The 22403-nt window shown below is 38.6% G+C and overlaps 1 protein-coding gene across 3 annotated transcripts in view; it reads right to left on the bottom strand.

The window, feature by feature from the left end:
• Window positions 1-22403, bottom strand: part of clcn1b (chloride channel, voltage-sensitive 1b) — a 240811-nt gene that overhangs the window by 139783 nt on the left and 78625 nt on the right. For 2 of the 3 annotated variants that reach the window (XM_039763728.1, XM_039763727.1), the window contains exons 3-5: window positions 10283-10414; window positions 9397-9525; window positions 5587-6008 (exon numbers count right to left, since the gene is read on the bottom strand). In XM_039763728.1, coding sequence (XP_039619662.1) covers window positions 5587-6008; window positions 9397-9525; window positions 10283-10414 — 683 coding nt within the window. The remainder of the gene's footprint in view (window positions 1-5586; window positions 6009-9396; window positions 9526-10282; window positions 10415-22403) is intronic. The other variant, XM_039763730.1, reaches the window with a different exon arrangement.

Raw genomic sequence — 22403 nt, 5'->3', positions numbered from 1 at the left:
ACCTGCAGCCACTGTAGCCCACCAGGACCGGAGTTGGACACGCTTGCTCTAAAAGCTTGAAATCATTGAATACTAACACACCTGTCAGCATGAAGGCTGATACTTATGCAGGACTGTGTTCACCCATACAGATTAAGACCAACAAAATTTTAATGACAACAGTGCAGTTATCACTGGTTCCTGTAACTCAAAAGAGAAGTTTCACCATCTAGTGGTTACACCACATGAAAATTTATCAGTAAGCAGTAAACAGTTTTGAAATTGAAACAGGGTGAGTACAAGCAGTCTATATATCTATATCTATATCTATATATATATGCCTATCTGCCCAAATGCAGAGGACTAATATTTATTTATTCATTTAATAATATATTTGAATATATATAATACATTTTGCCTTCTCCCTGTTATCATATTGTCATCTTCAAGCAGAAGACAAGTCCAAATTGTGAAGGAAAATTAATCAATTTTACCACCAAATATTTGGAAATGGGTTGAAAACTTTCATTATTTTCTGCTCTCAAACTGATCCAAAAATAAAATTTCAGACAGTCACTACACCAAGGAAACATGCTAACATGTCACTAAAACACCGTAGTCTGTGTTAGCACACCCCTGTCATGGGCATACAAAGAGGTGGATCTGCTACGAAACTAATGAAACTTAAGCTTCAAGCCCTTTAACCCTAGAGGGGCTCCAGAAGAAACTTTAGTCCACATTGCTTAAACTATTTGAGTGTCTAGTGTATGAGAAAGATTTTAAAATAATATTAATAATATAGTGTAATACAATGCAAAATAATAGTTCAAATAAAAATTAAAGTATCATGTTGGATAGCTGTAAACAAAAAATGTTCCTTGAAATAACTTTTAATTGCTTTTTTAACATACTGCACAAGTCAAACTTTGGACACACATACCAATTGAAGGGTTTTCTTTATTCTTAACATTTTGTACATTTTAGAATAACAGTGAAGGCATAAAACTAAAAAATAACACATTTGGAATTATGCACTGACCAAGAATTAGTTTAATCTACTTTCTTAAAATTAGTTAAGTCAACTTTCTTATAGTTTCAATTCTTAAATGTATCCTGATGACAGATTTGCGCACTCTTAGGATTCTTTCAGCCACCTTCATGAGACAGCCACCTTGGATCCTTTTCCAACAGTACTGAAGGAGTTTCCACATTTGGTGAGCACTTTTGGTTACTTTTCCTTCACTCTCTGGTCCAACTTATCACAAACCATCTGTAGGAGGTTAATGTTGAATGGCTCCATAATTCTCTTTCTCTTGCCACATAGTACTTAACATGGCCCAAAGTTGTGCTTGGGGTCATTGTCCTTAAAAACAAATGTCATCCATGGCCTAGAAAGGGGCAGGGCTGGGCAATGTTCACCCAAATTTATGTTCTGTTCACCCAGTTGGTTAACTATATTTGAAAATGCCAATAACATTTATTTCCTCTGCTCTTGCCAAAATTTCCAAATTTCTGATTTGCAGTTATTTGGAGGGGAATATGTGTGCATTCGTAATAAAGCTTTTTTTTGACAAAATTTCTATTATTGTTGCTGTAGTTTGTTTTAGTGTTGGGTTGAATAAGAATATTTACTTTCAATTTCAATGTTATTGTTAGCTTGCTAGCTCACTAGAACACTATTTAATGTGTAAAAACGTAAAATAACACATTTGTAAAAACTGATAATAATGATCAGTCTATACAAAATTATCTGGTTAATGTGCATGCTGGGCATCCCTAAAAGAAGCCATAAACACCATGCAATGGTTTTGGTTCTCAAATCAAAGCTTGCTACCAGCAATTCAGGCACTTCTGCTGTTGGCTCCAGCATCCAGGCTTCAGGAGTGACACCTTCAGATCAAGTAGGCAGTTCCAGCAGTAATGTTACACCGTGAAGGTAGCAGTGTAGTTCTTGTGGCTGAAAATTACCTAAGTGATCTGAATAATAGTGAATCATCCCAACCAATATTTAAAGTCTTTCTTAAACGAGTGTTTAGTCAGACATCTCATACTTTTAATCCAAGCTTCTGCCCATAACGGCCGTGGTTGGGATACTCAGTCAAATTGGATGCATGCTTTTGCTTCCCCTGCCAAAACTTTTGTTGGCTGGCACGACTAACAGAGATGTGGTGTTCACTGGATATACTAATTGGAAAGCTGTGCTGGAAAAGGAAAGGGGATTCCAAAAGCATGCATCTAGTCAATGAAATTAAATACAGATGTGAAACTATATCATATTTATTGGGAGAAAGATAAGTTGGAAATAATCATACTACTAGTAATGAAGTTTCACTGTGTGAATGAACTTTCTTTTCGTAGGAGCACAGAATCCACCCAGACTCGCACCAAGTAATGATGAAGACATCTCTGCCAGTCTTTTCATTAATTTATTTGAATATAACATTTTTCAATGATTCCACTCTTGCTGAAATAGCAAAAAGCATTCATCAAAATGTAAAATATACATCAGAAAACATAAAAAATGATATTATTGTCACTCTTGCCAGCTTAGGTTTACATTATTTGAAAAAGAAATATGAAAAGGCAGACATTTCTCGATTCTGTATCAAAAATGATGGGACTCAAGATAAATGTAACATAGAGAATATATCAATAGTGATGCTGTTTGTGTGCAACTCTGTTCCAGACCAACATTTAATTGGTTTGCTGGACTTGACTCAGCTAATTGAATATGTAACCACAGAAATAATCAGACACTTGTCCACTGAAGTTTACAGTCCTGATAATATAATCAGCCAATGTTATGATGGGGCATCAATTATGAGTCGAAACATTGCAGACATAGTTGCAAAAGACGCTTAGTAGACAAAGTCTATATGTGCACTGCTATAACCATCAACTGCATATGGTGTTATGGGTCCACAGCTCACTGAGTAAAGGCCATTTCAATAAATAATCACCGGGCTTGCGGTTTCGTGAGGGGGCGTAGTGGTTGTAGCAAGCTGCGGGGCGATCTGCGGTGTGGGCGTTTCTCACCTAGTGCACAGGGATTAGCTGTTGCAGCAGGATCATTAGTAGCTTTCTGTTTTTTCCACTTTTGCTATCTTATATACAAACATTTACGTGTGGAAGTGTGTATGTTTGTCAGGCCCAGAAGTGAGAGGTGGAGTCGGGGTAAGGGTTCTGCCTTTGAAGAAACAGAAAACTTGCTTAGCCGCTGTCAACAAATGGACACTTGAGGGCGTTGTTGCCCCGTGAAACCCAAAAGATCAATGCAGACACATGTTTAAAAGCAATAAGAAGTAATTTAATTTTCTCTTCCAAAGTACCTCCACCACCATAAACAATAAATCAATAATCACAAATACACCACTATTCTCCTCCTGTCCTCTCCTCCCAGCAGCTCCATCACACTCCCTCCCAACTCCAGGTCACTTGCTGGGTCTCCCATAGTTCTTTATATAGTCCTTGACCCAGAAGTGCTTCTCCTCTTCTGTTCACGTGACTTGTCAGCACTTCCTGGTCAGATGGAGAATTACATTTTTCTTCAGCCCGGAAATGCTTCTGTTCTTCCATTCCCATGACTAGGGAGTACTTCTGGGCTATATGAGAAATAAAAATCCCTGCGTCTCCCTGCAGCGTCACATGGCGGCACCCATGGCACCCAGCAGGGCTGTGAAGCCAAACTCCATCTCCCATAGTGACTTGCAGGAATCTGGGGCACCTCTACGCTGCAGTGAAGTCTCCATCTAGCGTCCTGGATGTATCGGCCAGGTTGAGCTGCTGGCCATCCATCACACCACTAATAGTACAAGCGAGGTGAGCACATCAGCAAAATGAAACCTCAGAAAAAAGATAAAGTCACTTAGCAGCTAACATCAGCAAAACGGTATCCTCTTTACTTTTCCTCCCATCGCTAATGTACAAGCAATGCAAGCACGTTGGCAAAATGAATCCTTCTAGGAGAGAGATGCCCATAGTTGTTCCTTTCAATTACCCAATATTTCTACATTTCAGTTTTGTTTCTGATGATTTCAGTAGTTTCTAGGACCTCTGGCTTTTACAGCACGGACTTGCACAGCTATATAAAATAAGTTTCCACCTTTCTTTGCAAAACCAGTTTGTTTGTAGTTTGGTAAATTGTGTGAGGATCCCTCCACTATATTACTCTTCACATTATATGTTATGTTTTTAAGTTCTTATCGACTCAAGAGTTTGAGTTCCAAATTTCCTTTTAATATGCCAGTAGATTATCTATCTATCTATCTATCTATCTATCTATCTATCTATCTATCTATCTATCTATCTATCTATCTATCTATCTATCTATCTATCTATCTATCTATCTATCTAGCTAGCTAGCTAGCTAATAATATGTCTCTCCTGATTAGAGTGATAACTATGAGAGCATAATGCAGAGTTAAAATATTAAAATAAAACAATACAAATAAATATTTCCACGTGCTCCACTCTCTGGTCTCAAGCCGCTACTACACTGTAGTATAGTCAATTGTGTGAAAAGGTGCCCACTCAAATGTCTTATTGCCCCCAGCAACCTGAGCAGTCTAGATCCAGGCCTGATGTCATCCCAATTAGTCCAGATCAGATGGAATGGTGTGTCACTGCAGAATTCCTTCAATGTTAAATACAGTAAATCTTCTCTTCCATGCTTTACAGTGTAAACCACACTTTCAGAACATGTTTGTGCTCTCTGTGTCTCATGAAAACACGGCAAATGAAATCAAAAGTCTAATTCATACAGTCTCCTCAGAACAGCTGATGTTGAGAATTGTCTGCTACTTGTTGTTCTCTGTGAAGTATTTATTTGTGTTGAAATCTGAGGTTCAGTTAATGACAGGTTCATCTGCAATAGAAGTACCAGATCTTCCCTGATGCAGTCCAAAAAAGAGTAACTTTCATCATAGTAGTTGATGTTTTTTGTGACTGCTCTTTGAAAATTCTTGACATTTTATGGACTGACTGACCTTCATTTCTTAAAGTAATTATAGGCTATCATTTTTCTTGCCATTTTATGGACTACTTAAACTAGAAAAAGTGAGTCTTCTCCAAAATAATGCTATCTATATCCACGGTACGCTATTACAGCAAAACTAACTGGCTCACACACATTAATGAGGAAAACATGACACAAATAGGAATACAATGACTGTGGTCCAACATTTTCTAACTAAAAACTTCTTTAAAATCCTAAATCAAAATGAATTTTTTGAGGGAAACATTTCAAATATTTTTTTACATTTTTGTTTTAAAAGAAAGTAATGATTAGGCATCAAGTTCTCCATTTCTATGTCTCTTAGAAAAACTTGAAGTATTTAAACACAAGCCGTAAAATGTATTGAAGATTACAAAACTATATATATTCAATAAGGTGTGTGACATTGAACTGGTACTGTAAGTCAAGCCTGAGTAGGATTCAAAACCATCCTCACTGTGCTGATTGGGCTTTTTGACTCTGATGATTAATATTTTATATTTAGCAACTAGAAACAGAAAATAATAGAGTCCCACATAAATGCATCATTTAAAAGCCAATCAGAAATTTCACTATCTGAAAAGAACAGGGTCAGAGACAAAAAATGTCAGTACCTCTTTCCCTAAAGGCATTCCACTACCCAGGCTAGCAGTGAGGCCAATGACTTTAGCAACGAAGGCCTTCAGGGTAAGATATTCCTTTAGTACAACTCCACGGAGGATGGTCTTCATCTCTGGGATTCCAGAACCTTGAAAAGGAAGAGACATTGCGGGACAGAGTAAGAGCAGGAGACAGGCAAAAAAAAAAAATGAGATGGAGGATGACAGAGAAAAAAAATGGAGAAACACAGGAATTAGGATGGAAATGGGGAGTTTAAAAGAGAGAAGGGAAAAGAAGAAGAAAAAGAAGAAATGTGAAATGGTGTGAGACAGAAGAAAAGCAGGGAGTGGAGACATACAATTACACACAAGAACAGAAATGGGGGAAAACCAAAAGCCAGAAAGAACAAGAAAAAAACTGGTCAGGAAATAAAAGGCTGGGTCGAAAGAGAAAAAGGGACACATAAATAGTAGCAGAGGGATCAGGGGAGCAGGAGGCAGAAAAAGACAGGCTAAGAGTCAGTTTTTATCAGTTGCATAAGACTGTTCTACTTTGAAGCTGCAAACTCAATCAAAATCAAGGAAGTCCATAAATGTTTACCATTAGGAATTCTTTACCGGTCACTCTAAGGTGAAATGCTCTACATCCTTAATTTTAACAACAGAAAGTATCATTTTCTTTGCAGAAAGGCTCAAAATTGCAGAGAAACTCACACTGTTATTAAATTGACCTTTAATTCTAAATCGAGAACTACCATTATTCATCAGGCACAAATTCCTGTAGCATTTTAAAACACAAATGGTATTACTTGGCATTTATTCTGAACTCATCTGTGGGTAACTGCCACTTAAGACATTGAGTATTTGTGTGTGTTACCATGAAAGGCACACAAAATGTAATATTCCTTCCTAAAAAAAGCTTTCATAACATTTTATAAAATGTAATCAAAAGACTTATATATGAATATTTGATCCTAAAATAATTTTTAAAAGTATCCATCCACAAATTTTCAAATTCAAATTCGGGGTATTCAATCTACTATGTCTAGCAATGTCTCTTTCAGGGTGCTTAGTGGACATCTTTCATAAAGGTGGAGAAAATCAAAAGCAGGTCTAACATAAAACAAAAGCAATAGTTAAAAGTGTTGTACAACACAAAATAGTCTGCCTTGCCGCACATATGTGTGAAAAGTTTCAGTTGCAGGATTAGAAACATACAGTCAAGAGAAAAAGTCAATACACCTCATGGAAATTACTAACATTTTCAATAAATCGAACAGGCGTTCATTAGATCTTCTTGCAAATAGTATCTACAGATAAAGTTGATATACTTGAACAAACTTGAACATAACAGTCACATGGTGTATTTTTTCTCATAACCTAAATTAACAAACAAGCAGATTTGTCATGTAGAAAAAATTCACCCCTATATTTATCCCTACTTGATTTGTCATCACTTCATAAAATAAGTGTTCCAGATTAGGTGGCAATGATTAGAACCTACTTAGGGAGTAAGGAGATGAAACATGTCCTATTTTAACTACAGGTCTGGTGTTCTCTTTGCAGTTAATGTGTGTGATGTGTGGTGTCATCATTTTAAGTTCAAAAGAGCTCTCCAGGGCCCACAGAAAGAAGGATGTGGATGCCTATGGGTCAGGCAAAATTTTTAAAAGATGGGCAAATTATTTTAAACCAATCATTCCACTGCAAGGACAATCATTTACAAGTACTGTAGATTTCAGATTTCCATGACTAGCTAGTCCAGCAAATTCAGCCCTAGAGCTGACTACTAAAAGAAGTCTCCAAGAACTACAAAATTTCATGTTGGTTCTGTAGGTAACCTTTCAAAAGTTAGTGCATGGATCTACAATCAGAAAGAGATTCCACAAATCTGATCTGCATGAGCGGTGCTCCAGGACAAAAAGCCTTTGCTGGCCAAAAAGAACATTAAAGCAATACTACACTTTGCCATTGAAGACAGAGGCAAAAACCAGGCTTTGTGGAACACTGTTATCTGGACAGATGAATCACAGTAACAGTAGACATGTTTGACATTAACTCAAGACAGCATTTCAGGGGAAGAACCTCATATAAACAGTGAAGCATGGTGGTGAAAATGCTATGGTTTGAAGCTGCTTTGCTTCCTCAGGACATGGGCAGCTTGCACTCATTGAGTCGACTATAGATAAAGGAAAATGTGAGACCATCTGTCTGGAACTTTAAAGTTGAACCGGAAAAGAACCTTTCAACAGGATAATAATCTGAAGCACACTAACAAATCCATTAAGGAATGGCTTAGAAAGAAGAAATGGAGGGTTATGACTGGCGTATTTAAAGCCCTGATTTGAATGTCATTGACGTTTTTCGGGGGTTTGAAACGGGCAGTATATGCAAGAAAACCAACAAACCTCTTACTACTGAAAGAATTTTAAATGAAGGATGGGTCAAAGATTTCACAGAGTCGATGTCAGAGAATGGTGTGCAGTTATGCAAAATGCCTACAAGAAATAATTTCTGTTAAAGTTGGCAATATTGACGACTGAAGTCAAGGACATAGTTACTTTTTCCAATGTTGACTTTCACATCTATTAATATTTTTGCAGAGTAAATGATTTAAAAGGTACGTTTTCCTTGTGTTTTTATTCACATGTATCTGTTGGCACCGTTTGCAAGAAGATCTACTGTTTAGCTTTTCTTACACACATGAGTATGGGGCATTCTCAAGGCTGATGTAGCAACTGCAATTCCACCCTGAGTCAAGACATCTTCTCCTGTTTCATCTGCACACCAGAAACTCCAAAGGTTGAGGATCTATGAGGTCACTTCTGCTACCACACTTAACCCCGCCTGTTCATGTTTGGAAACCATATAAAGGCCAGCACTACCTCCATTTGGCAGCCTGACTTATGGGCATCTTGTGAATTCTTAACTAATTGTTGCAATTCTTTTCTTTTTATTACCACAATATATGGGGATTTCCAGCTGGTACCCCAGATCTTTATCAGTATTATGCATTCTCATTTACAGCCTATTTAATTATATTGTAAACATCAACAATTCCCATGGGGTGTATTTACTTTATCATATGACTACACAACATTCTGGAGACAAATACCTTGTAAAATAGGACAGTATTTCAAGTAATCAACATTTCAGATTCAGAATAACATATAAGAGTGACTTATTAAAGGAACTGGAATAGTTTACATCTTGCATAGTAAGCTTTTTAGACCTTCATTGTCTAGAATTTGGAACTTCCTTTCAATGTTTCTACCTCTGCCTGTTAAGCCTAGATTGCAGCTCATTTAAACTTCAGTTCAACAGCTTAGATTCATAAATAAATCAATTGATTCACTTTGTGTCATAATTCACCAACTAAAATAGGGCTGGTAATTGACATATGGCAGGAGAGACATCCCTAGGTGGTGAAGGAAAATCTCTTCAAATCGTGTCAAATAATTTTTTATGTCAGAGACATTATATTTGATGCTCACAGGATCTTTGTCAGTGTGTGCACTTTTTTATCCATATAAAGATATTTTTAGTGCAATATGTCTTGTAGTCTGACATTAGATATGCACATATATTCTGTCTTCACTCTTAAGTGATAATTACCCACATATGAACAAAATATAAATGACTAAAGCAGCATTAAACGTATTCCCTAAACAGTGACCTGCAAACTGCTTTAGTTGTGCAAATATCTGAGAACAGCACTGGTCTGAGAACCACATAATCAATCAACTGATTTTTTCTGTCAGCAGTTTTTTCCCTGATGGTGGTAGTGTATATGATCCATTATAAAGACTTGCTTAAGCTACTTACCAATTGCTTGTGGAGAAACAAGGTGACAGAAAACAGAGGAGAAGATGATGAGGACCACAGGGTAGGTTACCCAGGCCAGATACTGTAGCAAGACATTGTCCTTAAGTTCCCTGAACATCCATTTGTATGCTGGTAAAGGCAAGAAAATTATTGGAGAAAGAAGCAAAATACACAGAATTCAACATTACTGCTGTTCATTGTCAATAACTATTACGAGTCAACTAAGCTACAATCATCTTTGGGATAGAACTCAATGTTTGGGCTTGGAAAAGAATTGTTACTGTAATATTTTGATTTAAAATGACTGTGCTATAAATAGATGCTCTAATGTTGTTTAATAATTGTGGTTTTCTTCTTAATTGCTGATTCTTAGTTTCAGCTCAAAGTATTCATTTTGTTCTGTAAATCCCCAAGGCAACCAAAGTAGGTCTTGTATTATTGAAAATATGTTTGTTTCATGAGTAAAACTGTAAATTAAAATATCATAAGTCCACTCATAATCCATGCATGTTAAACCCTTTAGTCTGTGAACCAACAATCACATTTTTTGAGACATATTCAAAGTTTGGAAATTGTTATGCTTCCAGCAGGTGGCAAACAAACATCTACTTTCACTATGGTACAGTGGCATGGTAGACCTGAGTTAATTTCTCATTGATTATGAAAATTGCTTAGAGTCTGAAAATGAGATGTCATATTCAGTGTCATGTTAAATTTTTCATGTCTCTTCAATATGTGCTTGCTGATGGCAATATTCCAGTGATTTAAAATCATCTCATTGTATATTCATTTGTTAAAAACATCTGTGTGTCTGCATTTTAAATATAAAGCTACTTTAAGGATCCGCAATATGAAAACCAACAATGTGAGAAAACGAGATTCTTACCTTGCAAACTCTTTGCACTGGCATAATCCATGCTCCAGCTTACTAGTGCCATTGTGAGACCAAGTAGGACCAAGAAGATCCAGTCTTCTCCTAACTTGGTCACAATGTACCGCTGCAGACGAACAGCACAGTCTGAAAGAAGTGCAGAGAAATATTAAAAGGCTGTCATCTGTCTGACCCAAGACAGCTCTGATGTCACAGCTTTACTACTATGAGCTGTGATAATAATTTTTGCTAATAGCTGGACATCTTCTTGAATGCTAATACAATCCATGGGAGGTCTCGAGCAGAAAAGCAGTAAACATTTTTTGAAATGTGCTCAGAATTGCTTGAGCCAACAAATTTAACTCTTGGTAGTGTGGCTGTTAAATTTCTATCCAATTAATTTCTTAATCTAAAACTATTTCTGTCTTTAAATGAACTAATCAGAATTGACTGTTGTCAGAGATGGCTGGGGTTCCGGCCGGGACGCCCAGGAGGACCGGAGGAGGGCTTACGCCTTCCCCAGACCATGTGGGGGTGACTGCCTTGGTTCCTTTGGGGGCCACTGGTACAGAGCTTTGAAGCTCTACCCTGTAGGGGCCCATGGTCACCGCTAGGGGGCGCCCCAGTGCCTTTGGAGCCCTGGATGTGGCAGAAGTGCTGGGGGGAAGAGGACTGGGGACACCCAGAGTGCTTCTGGGTACGCAGCTGGTACTTCTGCCACACTGGGGAGTGCCGGTGAAGGTTGCCGGAGCACACCTGGAGCATAATCTGAGCACATCCAGTTGCTGATAAAAGGGGCCGCCACCCTTCAGACAATGGCAAGAGTCAGGAGTGCAGAGGACGAGGTCTCTGGAGGAGGCAATGAGGCGGCCTGAAGAGTGAATGCATTGTGTTGTGTGGCCAGGACTTTGGAGACTTTGGGGTTTGTGAGAACTTGAACTGTAAATAGTAGTATGTATAATAAACGTGTGTGGGGTGATTACAACATGTCTGCCTGTCTGTGTCCGGGTCATGTTCCACACTGTAAATGCACTCAAGGTTGAAATTGGGAAGCATTTTATGGCAATCAAAGCACTGCAGCCTTACTAGTGAAACTGTAATGTTCTACAGACAAGACATTAACACTACACAAGATTATAAACTGTTATACCAGCCTCACAACTCTCCACCTTGCATTTTTTTAACTTACACTGCGCGTTGATTGCTCTTTAATTAATATTGTTTTTATCAGTATGCTGCTGCTGGAGTATGTGGATTTCCCCTTGGGGATTAATAAAGTATCTATCTATCTATCTATCTATCTATCTATCTATCTATCTATCTATCTATCTATCTATCTATCTATCTCCCTTTTGTTTTAGTAATCCTAATGCCAGTGTACTCTCTAATCCTGAGGTGTATTCATCCCAATAGTTCCAGGTTATGTCAGTCTGTTAATACTTACAAAAGTATTATTTATTTAGCATAATTAAGGATAAAGTGTATAAACAAGAACATTTCATGCATAAAACATTCCACCTTGATCGAACATATTATGAAGCAGTCTCACATGCTACTTTTGTGATGCAAGCACACTTGATGATCACTCAGAATGCTCAGGTAAGCCGAGTAATTCCATCTCCAGACAGGAGGGTTGCTATTGCTAATAGTGTCTCTTGCTCATTCCATAACACTGAACCGTCACCAGAAGACAATGCCTAGCACTGTTCTGCCTGTCATTATAAGTTCCAACCCCTTTATGGTCCAGGCCAATATAATCAGAAGAACTAACCAAGAAGGGTGTCTTTTGGAATGACGCAATGGAAGCGACAAAACTCTATGAAGCCTGTTCCTTGTTTTGTGTCTTGTTGGATTGGATTGCTTTATTATTTGCCATAAAATTGGGATGTTGCCGGCTTGACACCTCAAACATTTGCACCCATGTCCAGTGAATTTCTTGACAATGGCATAGTCAGCAGGATTTGTTCGGGGAACAAATGAAGACCAGGCTGACCTTTGGATGACAATATGACACCTGGCAGATGAGGTAGCTCAGGTAAAAACTCAGTTAGTGGTGCTGAGAGTGGAGATGAGCGGAGGGAGCATGTCCAGGGCCCATCCAAATTACTAATACCCCTCCAACTGTGCAATGATATTGAAGCCTATTTTTTGATTTTTGAACGGACTGCTAGAAAGCACATGTGACCACCTAAAAACTGCCCCCAAATCTTTGCCCCCTTGCTGATGAGGAAAGTGTAGCATGCTTTCTTTGATCTAAGCGAGCACACTGCCAACAACTACCTGGCTCTGAAGGGAGAAATCCTGGCTCAGCACAGACATATCCCCAGATGTTTGTCCCATAGTGGCTGCAATTGGAGACTCAGGAAGCTTTGGGATTTTATATCAAACTGCCCACTCCTGGGCGACCCCATGGATTGTGGACAGTCCCTAACTAAAATGTGCTGTAATGAGGCACCTAGCCTTTTTGTGTTTCCTTTTTTGGAAAGCACACAGAAGTCGTTCTGTGCCCATCAGGGAGTAACATTTCTGTAGTTTCACTCTGATATTTCCAGTTGTAACAGTACAATAAGAAAAAAAAGCCAGTGTTATCTGAATACAAGGAAAGATACAGTGGTATCCAATGGCAAGTGAGCTCTCAGATGCTCATCCATAACCTCTGGGTCACAATCCTACCTAGGCCACCATATACCATTACCTTGGGTAAGGACTAACCACAAATTAAAATCAATTGGATCAGTCATTCCATGAACAGAGAGTACAATGGAGCCCAGCTGTGGATAAATCATCTTCAGCCTCAGGAGGGGGTATTTCATGTCATCCAAAAGAGTAGGTAGGGCTCAGTGACCAAATGTTCCAATGATGACTTCTGGGATGAGTCAATGTCAGAAAAGCTTGTCTCTGCCTTCTAACTGGAGCAGCTTGAGATACTGGAAACCATGTCACATAATGCATACTACACCCAGATGGACGGGCTTATGAGGCGGTTTAAATAAACCCTTAAACAGATCCTCCACAAGGCAGTGTGTGAAGACAAGAAAGATTGGGATCAACTCCTCATTTTAGTCCTGCTTGTGTAGTATGAAGCTCTGCTGACCTCCATCAGGTTTTCCCTATTTGAGTTGCTATACAGGCAGCAGCCCTACAGGCTGTTGTTCCTTATAATGGAAGATTGGGAGGAGGAGCAGGTGCTTCTGACAAACCATCCTTAGTATATCACCAGCCAAAGGGAAAGATTCACTAAAGTCAGGCATTTAGTTAGGAAACATTTAGAAAAAGCCTAGTATTCACTTGGCAGTCTGTATAACCACAGCACAAGCTTCTGGGAGTTGGGGGTGATTGGATCATGATGTTAATGCCTATGTCCCACTCCAAACTCCTTATCTATTTACAGAGCCCAAATGAGGTGAAGGAAAGGAGGAAACTGGTGGACTACCTTGTAATCCAGGCCAGCAGGAACCCACAGAAATGGATTTACCATGTGAACTTCCTAAAGCCTTGGCTAGAAAGTGTGGAGGGGGGCAGAGTAGCCCCTGGTGCAATGTACTTAACAAACACTGGGGACCTCAACTTCAGAACAACCTTGTGTCCCTGCTAGTGGCAGGAATTGGCCACAGCCATCACTGCAATTGGGGAAGTGGTCTTTAACCTTAAGAGTTTGAGGAGCACTGACCATTCTTTTGTTTTGTGTCCTATTGGACTGTTTTCCTTTATTTTTCATGCCATTACATGGGGTTGTGGCATGGCATACATCTGCACCCGTGTCTGGTGAATAAACATATTACACTATGTTATGTCTCATTTTTTGTTTCATAAGTCATTTATTTGCAAACACTCCATGCATCATTTAATATGCTAATTTTATTTCAAATTTTAAAGTGCAAGTTTCTGAAACAATCAGATTTTACCTAAATGTGGTGAAAATGGAAGACATAGATAATGTACTGCTACATTATCATGTATACCTGTGTCTAGTCTCCTGAAATTTACTACGTTTAAGTAGCAAATTCCTTTGTTGGTGCATTGCCTAAAGCTTGTCATAAAGATTCAATAAGTGTTGTTTAGGAATTTTTTAAACAGTAAAAGGAAGCCTTATTCACATCACAATAAATACCCATACGTGTAATTTCATATAAACATAAGAATATTTTTGATGAGAAAAGGCCATACAGCCCAATACAGCTCATTAATTCCTATTCACCTAATTTTTACAAAATATCACCCATTCGAGTTGTATATATCACCAAAGTACTAATATTCATTATACTGTATGCTTATTTTACCACCTATCTATATTTCTCAGTGTGCCGAAAAACATGGTAACATTTTCTAAACGCTTTCATCAATGGAAGTGTGTTGGATACACAGTGACAATACCAAAAGGCCAACAAGCTTTTTACATTGCTTCAGCATTGAAGCTGTACAAAAAATGTTTGCAGCTTCTTTATAAAGAAGAAATATTAAAAATCCTGACAGTTCTCTCATCATTCCCCCTCCTTATCTTCCAATTAAAATAAAAGCCTGCAGCCCACAACAAACAAGACTCATCATCTTCTCGAGGTAACAAAAAAATCACATTGCTTAAGTGGCATTACTATTCTTTTTAATATATTAATTTACTGATGAATAGTACTGTATTATCTTCAGATTGAAAGGAAAATTAGCAACACTCAGATCACCTAGCAGCAAAAACTGAAGTGTCCTGAGCAAAAATCCAGAAGCATGTAACTTAACTCTTTTGAGGCAGGTGTTGACTTCTAACGACATATAGTAGTGTCTTCACGCAGCTGCCAGATGCTACAGGAATACATTCAACACTACGATCAGCTGAAATGATCACCTGATGCTGGTATATACTTTCATTTTTGATCTCCAGATCACTTGCATCAAAATCAGAGTGTGAGTCCAATTCAGAAATAATACCCAAAACATTTTTTACAGAGTATTTTATTTTCAGCATTCACTTCGCTCTCTCGCCAGATCCGCCTTTAGCTCCTGCAGCCGGCAGCTGCTCTGCTCCACATTCCTGCAAAAATATTCAGCGCTCAAAGAGTTAAGCTAATAAACAAAATAAGTGTGTTTTTGATCTTTGTTTCAGATTCATAAGCTTCCTTTCCTTCACTTTGCTTTTTTATGTGCATTAAATGTTTATTGCTCTCTACAACAAAATAAATCGAACAGTCCGAAGTCCGTATCCTCATCAGACTCTTCCTTCTTCTTTTCTGCAGCAGCACTTGGAGCAGAAGCACTTCCAGCAGGAGGAGCAGCTCGTACTTCAATGGCTCCACTAGATGGAAAACAGGATAACTTTGAGAGTCCTGAATTGATGATGTCATGAATGTTTTCCCATTGAGTTCAGTGATGACCTTGTTAAGGCGTTCCTCATCAGCCTCAATTTCTACATTTGCAAGGATGCTCTTGATATCCTTGGCGTAAGGGCTGGTTTTACCACCAAGTATGGCAAGGCGGTAAGAAGCCACGTAACGCATGTTTTAGTCTGTAAAAGACACAAAACGTCACATCTGTTCGACTATCAGGCAGTAAAGCTTTTTCTTTAACACTCACTGTGCCTACTTTAGAATCTTGTTGTAACTGGATTTTAATCTTATCTTTTTCTGATTCTGGGGGTTTTTCAGCTCCTTAGTAATCCAGACTTTGTTGTTTGGAAAGCAATGCACTGTCTTTGAGAATGTTGACACAAAAGTTAATATAATCTGTGATGCCGTGACTGAGTCCCTCAATATCATCCCCATGTTAGCTGAACATTTTTGCCTAGTCTGTCATTTGGAAGCAGTCATTCAGAGCCATTTCAGCCACCAGGCTCCACTTTCTTACTATCCTGATGGTAGCAGGTTGCTGCCTAAAAACTGGCTTATAGGTGGGAAAAGGCAAATCAGGTTGTGGTCTGATCTGACCAAAGGTGCCAGTAACTTTCACTTAAAGGTATCTTTAACATTTGAATACAATAGGTCAGGATTTTTATATCCTTGAGTGGAAAAGACACAAACCGATAGAAATTTGTCAGAGTTTCTCCCAAAGTCACATAGTTGAAGTCACCACATCTTATAACTGTAGCAGTAGGTATCAGAGAGTAAAGCAATGCATGTCTAATGGCATGCATGAATATCCTTTGATTTTCAATGTAGTTTAAATAAATCACTTGGGAAGAAAAAAGTCCATAGGTTTCAAAGCAAAGCCCATGTTGGACTGTGTTGTGTCTGTGTGATGATTAGACATCCCAGTAAAAAAATCCACTGTGTTCTCTATGTGGGACAGTATACTAGAACGTGATTTATAGCAATTTCCACAAATCCCATTTCATTTAACCACTGTTATTATGGCATTACTGTATAAAATAAGCCATGATCAAAGAAAGGCTACATTTAAACGTACATTATTCACAATACAAATGAAAAGGAAACTATGAAGTATAAATCATTTGACATTTCAGTATGCCAGACATTACAACCAATTCAAGTGAAAGTTGTCAGACTGAAAGAACATAAAGTAAAAAGGTCCCAAATGCTGTAGATAAAATTGTTGTATGTAAGTTCTACATGTAAGATATGTCCAATCTACTCAGCTATGTGAAATTTATTCACCAAGAACATTTACTTTGATTAATTATATTGTATATTGTGTTCTTGTCATCTCCTGATGTAAAACTTGATTAATAAATTAAACATATTTTCATAATTTGAAATGATTCAATCAAAATTACTTTACACTTCCTAATTTTTTACTGTTACTTTTAGCTCTGAGGATCTTAAGCAATGCAATGTGGAAACAGTCCAAAGAAGTGAACAGATGGCACTGTGAATTATTGCACTGTTATGTCATGGAATCACTCCTAATCTGTGAACTTGTCCCAAGTGCAAAATGAAAGACAGGAGCAAAAGTAAAAGGAACACTGTTCAATTCAAACTCCAATGGCATCACAAAGAAAAAGACCTCATTACAAAAACTGACACATTCTAAAATGTCGACTGTTAAACAATGTACTTCAATGTCTTTGCATGTGGAGCTGTTAACTTGTTTTCTTATTAAAAACATATTTATTACCCTTGAATAATGTAGTCAGATGTTTAATATAACACCACAAGATTCTCTCACAGTTCTGCTTCCAAGTCTTGAAAAACGATCAAGGCATATTTTAAGTTTATCTAAGTTTATATAAGGGTAGATGTGTACAGAGCTGGCCCAAAACTGGCTCTATACAGTCAAAGTAAAGTCTTAAAGATGAAATATTGTTGGTTAATGCAAAAAAGTATATTATTGGTATTCATTATGATTATGCTTAAATTGTTAGTAAATCAAGATATAGATAGATAGATAGATAGATAGATAGATAGATAGATAGATAGATAGATAGATAGATAGATAGATAGACAAAAAAAACACGGGGAGGATTAAGCATTGCACTACAGGTCAGTATTTGCCACCCTAGGCCTGACAGTACACTTGTATTTATATTTTTAAAGTTCTGCTCACTGAGCAGTGGTGTAGCTAGCTTGTTGAAGGCCCCTGTGCAGCGCCCTGAGGTGGGCCCTTCCTCTCTAGCATAACTGTTAATTTATTCGCAACTAGATCCTAGGGACCGGATCACACCCTGGTGACAAACAAACTGCCTCTCTAAATGGAATTTGTAATAACTTTTTAAATTAACATAAGTTAACAAAAATAAAGTAAATTGTGGAAATGGAATGCAGGAGGTGTTGGTAGTAGTAGTACATAAATATATGTAAGAAGTGGGCCTGCTTGCTTTTCCAAGACAACTTTGTGAATGAAGATGATTAAAATGCAACATAAGCTAGAAAGTAGAAACTGTTCTGTGCTATAAAATTAAGCAATTTCAGTTTGTAAGAAGTTAAAACTACAACACCAGCTGATAGGGTACTACTACACAATTGACCTGTTTTACACAAGTTCTGAGAAAATGGACATCATAAAGTGAGGTGTCAAAGGTTCCAAGAAATTTGCCTTGTCGGTAGGAAATTGCTTTGTCATATATATTGCTTGTTTGTCTTGTTAGTTTCTCCATTTTGAACGGTTTCAGCAGATAGCACCTGATCTGAAGCCATTGTATCACTTCTTCCAGACTCAATTTAGTTGCAACCATTTCATTCACTGCACTGTCTGCATAACCTGCTTGCGACCATTGTGACAATTCACTAGCATAAGCATTCTCATTTACTACCGCTGGCACCTGCTCGGTTTTGAGAAACGTAGAAATCTTGGTAAGCGTTTTTCAATTCCTGTTGCAGGGGTGCCTTATGTTTAGCAGGTTTGCCAGATCCAGTGCTACTGACCAACATGGCATCGTATGGGGAGAGTATAAAAAGCATCAAATTGTTCAAATATTCACCGTTTGCTGATTAACGGAGACCATAACTTAACAACAAGATTGCCATGATTTACTATTTACGAATTTGAATTTCAAAAACTGTTGACATCAAATCAAAGTAAGAAAGTAACAATTATTTACAATAATAATGTATATTTACACTATTCATGTGATGTCCTTCAAAACTTCTTCCATTCACATCCGCTATGGCATGCCAAAGGTTTCCAAATACGACAATGTACACTTCTCTGAAATGCGGACTAGGACGTGTTGTGCCTCTGATTACGCTCCGAGCCTCCGAACACCTGAAGTTTAAATTCATGTAAACTGTAGGCCTGCTAAATACGTAATACCATCATGGATTGGATTGGACTTGCCTGGTGATGGTGAAAACATGTCACTGAAACAGTGAATTAATAATGCAATGAACTGTGCTAATGATTTAAGTTTTTCTTTTTTTTTAAATCTATACGTCCCTGAGCTCATTGGCCCTTGTGCTTTACACAATCTGCACAATCTATTGCTATGCCACAGTCACTGAGTAATATTGTAAAGTAAATTAATTTGTTGTACTTTAATGATAGTACTTATAGTACTATGTTTAATTCTGATCACCACACCACAGAAAATTAAATAGAATGAAACATCAACAGTAGCGTTAAGATAAAAAAAAAATCAGATGTGTCCACAACAAGATTTTAGCCATATTTACAACATAAGTGCAACATGTGGTATGAATTTAACAAAATACTATATATGCAAGGTGCAATACCACTGAAATTTTTCACATTTTAGTCTTCTTTAGAGACAAATCTATTATTGTATTTTCATTTTTTTTGTAACCACAAACATAAAATGTTTGGGCTTCATTATGTAAATTTAATATTCCTTTACTCATAGAAATTAGAAGAGAAGGAGCAGTAATCACACCTTCTGTCAGACAGCTATGATCATCTTGGAACCAGCACCCCTAGCATATTGTAATGACTTTTGGGAGGAGGTAGCAAGAGATGGAAGGATGGAAGTAGCCTCTTAAGCCCATTTTTGGTGATTGGCCTTGAAAAGGACTGTTTGTCTTCTTTGACTCTGATTACGCCATTGCCGCTCAAGGTGTTCAGTGGTGACACACGCACCCAGCTGCTTTGTCCCTTTTTTCATTCGTACAAACTGCCTGGCTCCATCTCACTTCACTCACCCAGGGTCAGAGGCAACCTTTATGCCACTCTGTACCCAGGTCCATTAGCCAAACCAAAGTCAGGATCAATATCTGTGGCTTGTCGGCTGCTGATGGGCTTTAGGAGATGGGAGATAAAACTGCTTTCTAAGTTGTTTTGTCTATGCTGTCCCCACCTGCTGATATTGGGCTGCTTTATATTAGGCTTTTTAAGTGTGATGGACAGCCAGCAGCTCATCCCGACTGACACATCCAGGACACTAGATGCCATCCTCCCTGTAGCCTTGCGGTGCCCCGGATTCCCACACAGCATCATGGAAAATGGAGTCCGTTTCAGCCCTATTGGGTGCCATACATACTGCCAGGGGGAGCTCATCCAAATCTTGGGGATTGTTACGGTTATGCCAAACTGGAAGTACTTCAGAGTCACGAGGACGTAAACCTGCAGTACTTTCAGGACACTTGAGAAAAGGACTATGTGGAGTTGACCCAGAGAAGGAGGATTTCCGGGAAAAGGACTATAAAAGGTCTCTGGAAAGCCCCAGCAGATGGAGCCGGAGTTGGGAGGGAGTGTGACAGAGCTGCTGGGTGGCGAGGAGGATTGTATATTTGTTTATTAATTTATTATTCAGGGTAGTTGTGGTGCTTGGTGCACTTTATTTAAGAAAATAATTATTAAATCAACTTCTGTGTGATTTTACCAGTGTCTTGAGTACTGTCTGTTGGGGAAAAGGTGGGAAATAGCACCACCAAGCTTCCAGTTACTTACACCAAGTATTCCTGCCACCTCAGATAATTCTTGGCCACCTGAGAAGCGTGTCCCTCTCGGGTCCTGACCCTGGGGTCACTACACTTGTGATGATGCCGGTTCCCTACAGACTCCTTTATTCCCACATGGGAGTCTGCTGAACCAACACCGTCGATAGTTATGACCGAGATGAGCTGACAAATAAAGACAATTCTCGGATGATGCCAGAGGATGGTGGAAAAAGTGCTCAAACGCTTTTGTTAAAAAACAGTCAAAACAAAAGTAAAATCAACAAGTGTCATTTGTGCAGTGTTCTAAAAAAAGTACACAAATAAATCCATAAAAATCCAATGAAAAGTGGGGATTAAAAAAAATCAATAAATAATTCCGTTAAAAATCTGAGGTTAAAATGCAGTCTAACTCCTCCTGATCTCATCCCACCTCCTTCTCATTCTCCCCAGCTCACCCATTGCTCATGTAGCCGGCGGAGACTCAGCAGCCACAAGCTCCTTTCGGCCGACCTCCGTCTTGGCTGCCTCCAGGCATCACAGCCATTCAGCTCTCCTCCCTTCTTCCTTCACACGCTCATGGTCACCTATGGAGGGCACCTGCTTTGCTCGCCACACTCCACCCGAATGTTGAGTGGGGTGAACTAGCCCCTAGAGCACCACAGCTAATGCTCTTTCACAGGGCCCCAGCTCATACTACTTCCTCCTTCCAGGTGGCCAGATCAATCGCCAAGACTGCCTTTAACATCTTTTAACCTCTTTCTGTCTTTTTCCTTTTCTTTGATCTCCTCCTTTCCTTGTGCTGACCTGTATATATACACCCATGTCTCCATGGGTGCAGCACCGCAGGAAGCCAATGAAGCAGTTGAGAACTATCGCACCCGCACGTCCAGGTGTGACTCGCCCCAACTACCCCATTAACTCCCCATGGTCGTGCAATCATGTCCATGGAGAGTGACACGGTTTTATGGATTTAAAACTGGCCCTTTTCTTTTTTGAAGCTGCGGACCCACTATTCCACAACACTACCACCTTCTTTCAAGTTCTCATACCAAGGGTAGAATGAACTTCATCCACCAGGATATTTCAGGGGAGCAAGTCATGTACTTTGCCCAGACAGAAGCAAGTCATAATGAGAATGATCATGGTGTCTACCAGTATCAGTGCTGAATCAGTTCTCAAACTCTGGGTTGTCTATTCTTTTCCCAACCACTGCCACCAGTGCAACAACCAGAGGTGCAACAAAGAAAGAACAGACACAAAGACACAACCAGTGTTTGTGATTTAAGTTCAGCTGTTGTGACTGCTGCATTTTAAATTTTTGCATGTGCTCAGCAATTACATTAAATTAAATATCTGATTGATTGATTGATTGATTCCTTCACTCATTCATTCATTCATTCATCCAATGATTTTATCTGTAATTACCTCTTGTTCAGCATGCCACGTCTCAAGGGCACATAACATCCTTGTTGTTTAACAAAGTAATCTTCCTTTTTCTTTTATACAGCACTCTATTTACTGGTGACATTTTGCAAACACAACATAATGATTTTTATTCATGTATGAGGAGCATTGCTGACAGTCTGATAAAGCACTTGGGCTGCTTACAGCAAATCTGCTGCTGCTGGCCTTTATTAGAGGAAATGTCAAACAGGGACTTACACAAGTGCCTTTATATGTCTTTTTAAAATGCAGAATCAGATTTTGTTTCTTTCTAGTTATTTTTACAAAGAAGCCATTGTGAATGTCCGGTTGCATGTTTTACTTGACTACACAAATTGGCATGTTCAGGATATGTAGCTCTTTAGAGAAAAACACGGATTGATAAATTGTCTCATATATTTTGCATTTAAGATCCACCA

The sequence above is a fragment of the Polypterus senegalus genome, chromosome 9, assembly GCF_016835505.1.
Source record: "Polypterus senegalus isolate Bchr_013 chromosome 9, ASM1683550v1, whole genome shotgun sequence".
NCBI classification, from domain to species: domain Eukaryota; kingdom Metazoa; phylum Chordata; class Cladistia; order Polypteriformes; family Polypteridae; genus Polypterus; species Polypterus senegalus.
The sequence above is the reverse complement of the archived record's forward strand: the minus strand, read 5'-3'. Positions and strand labels throughout refer to the sequence as shown.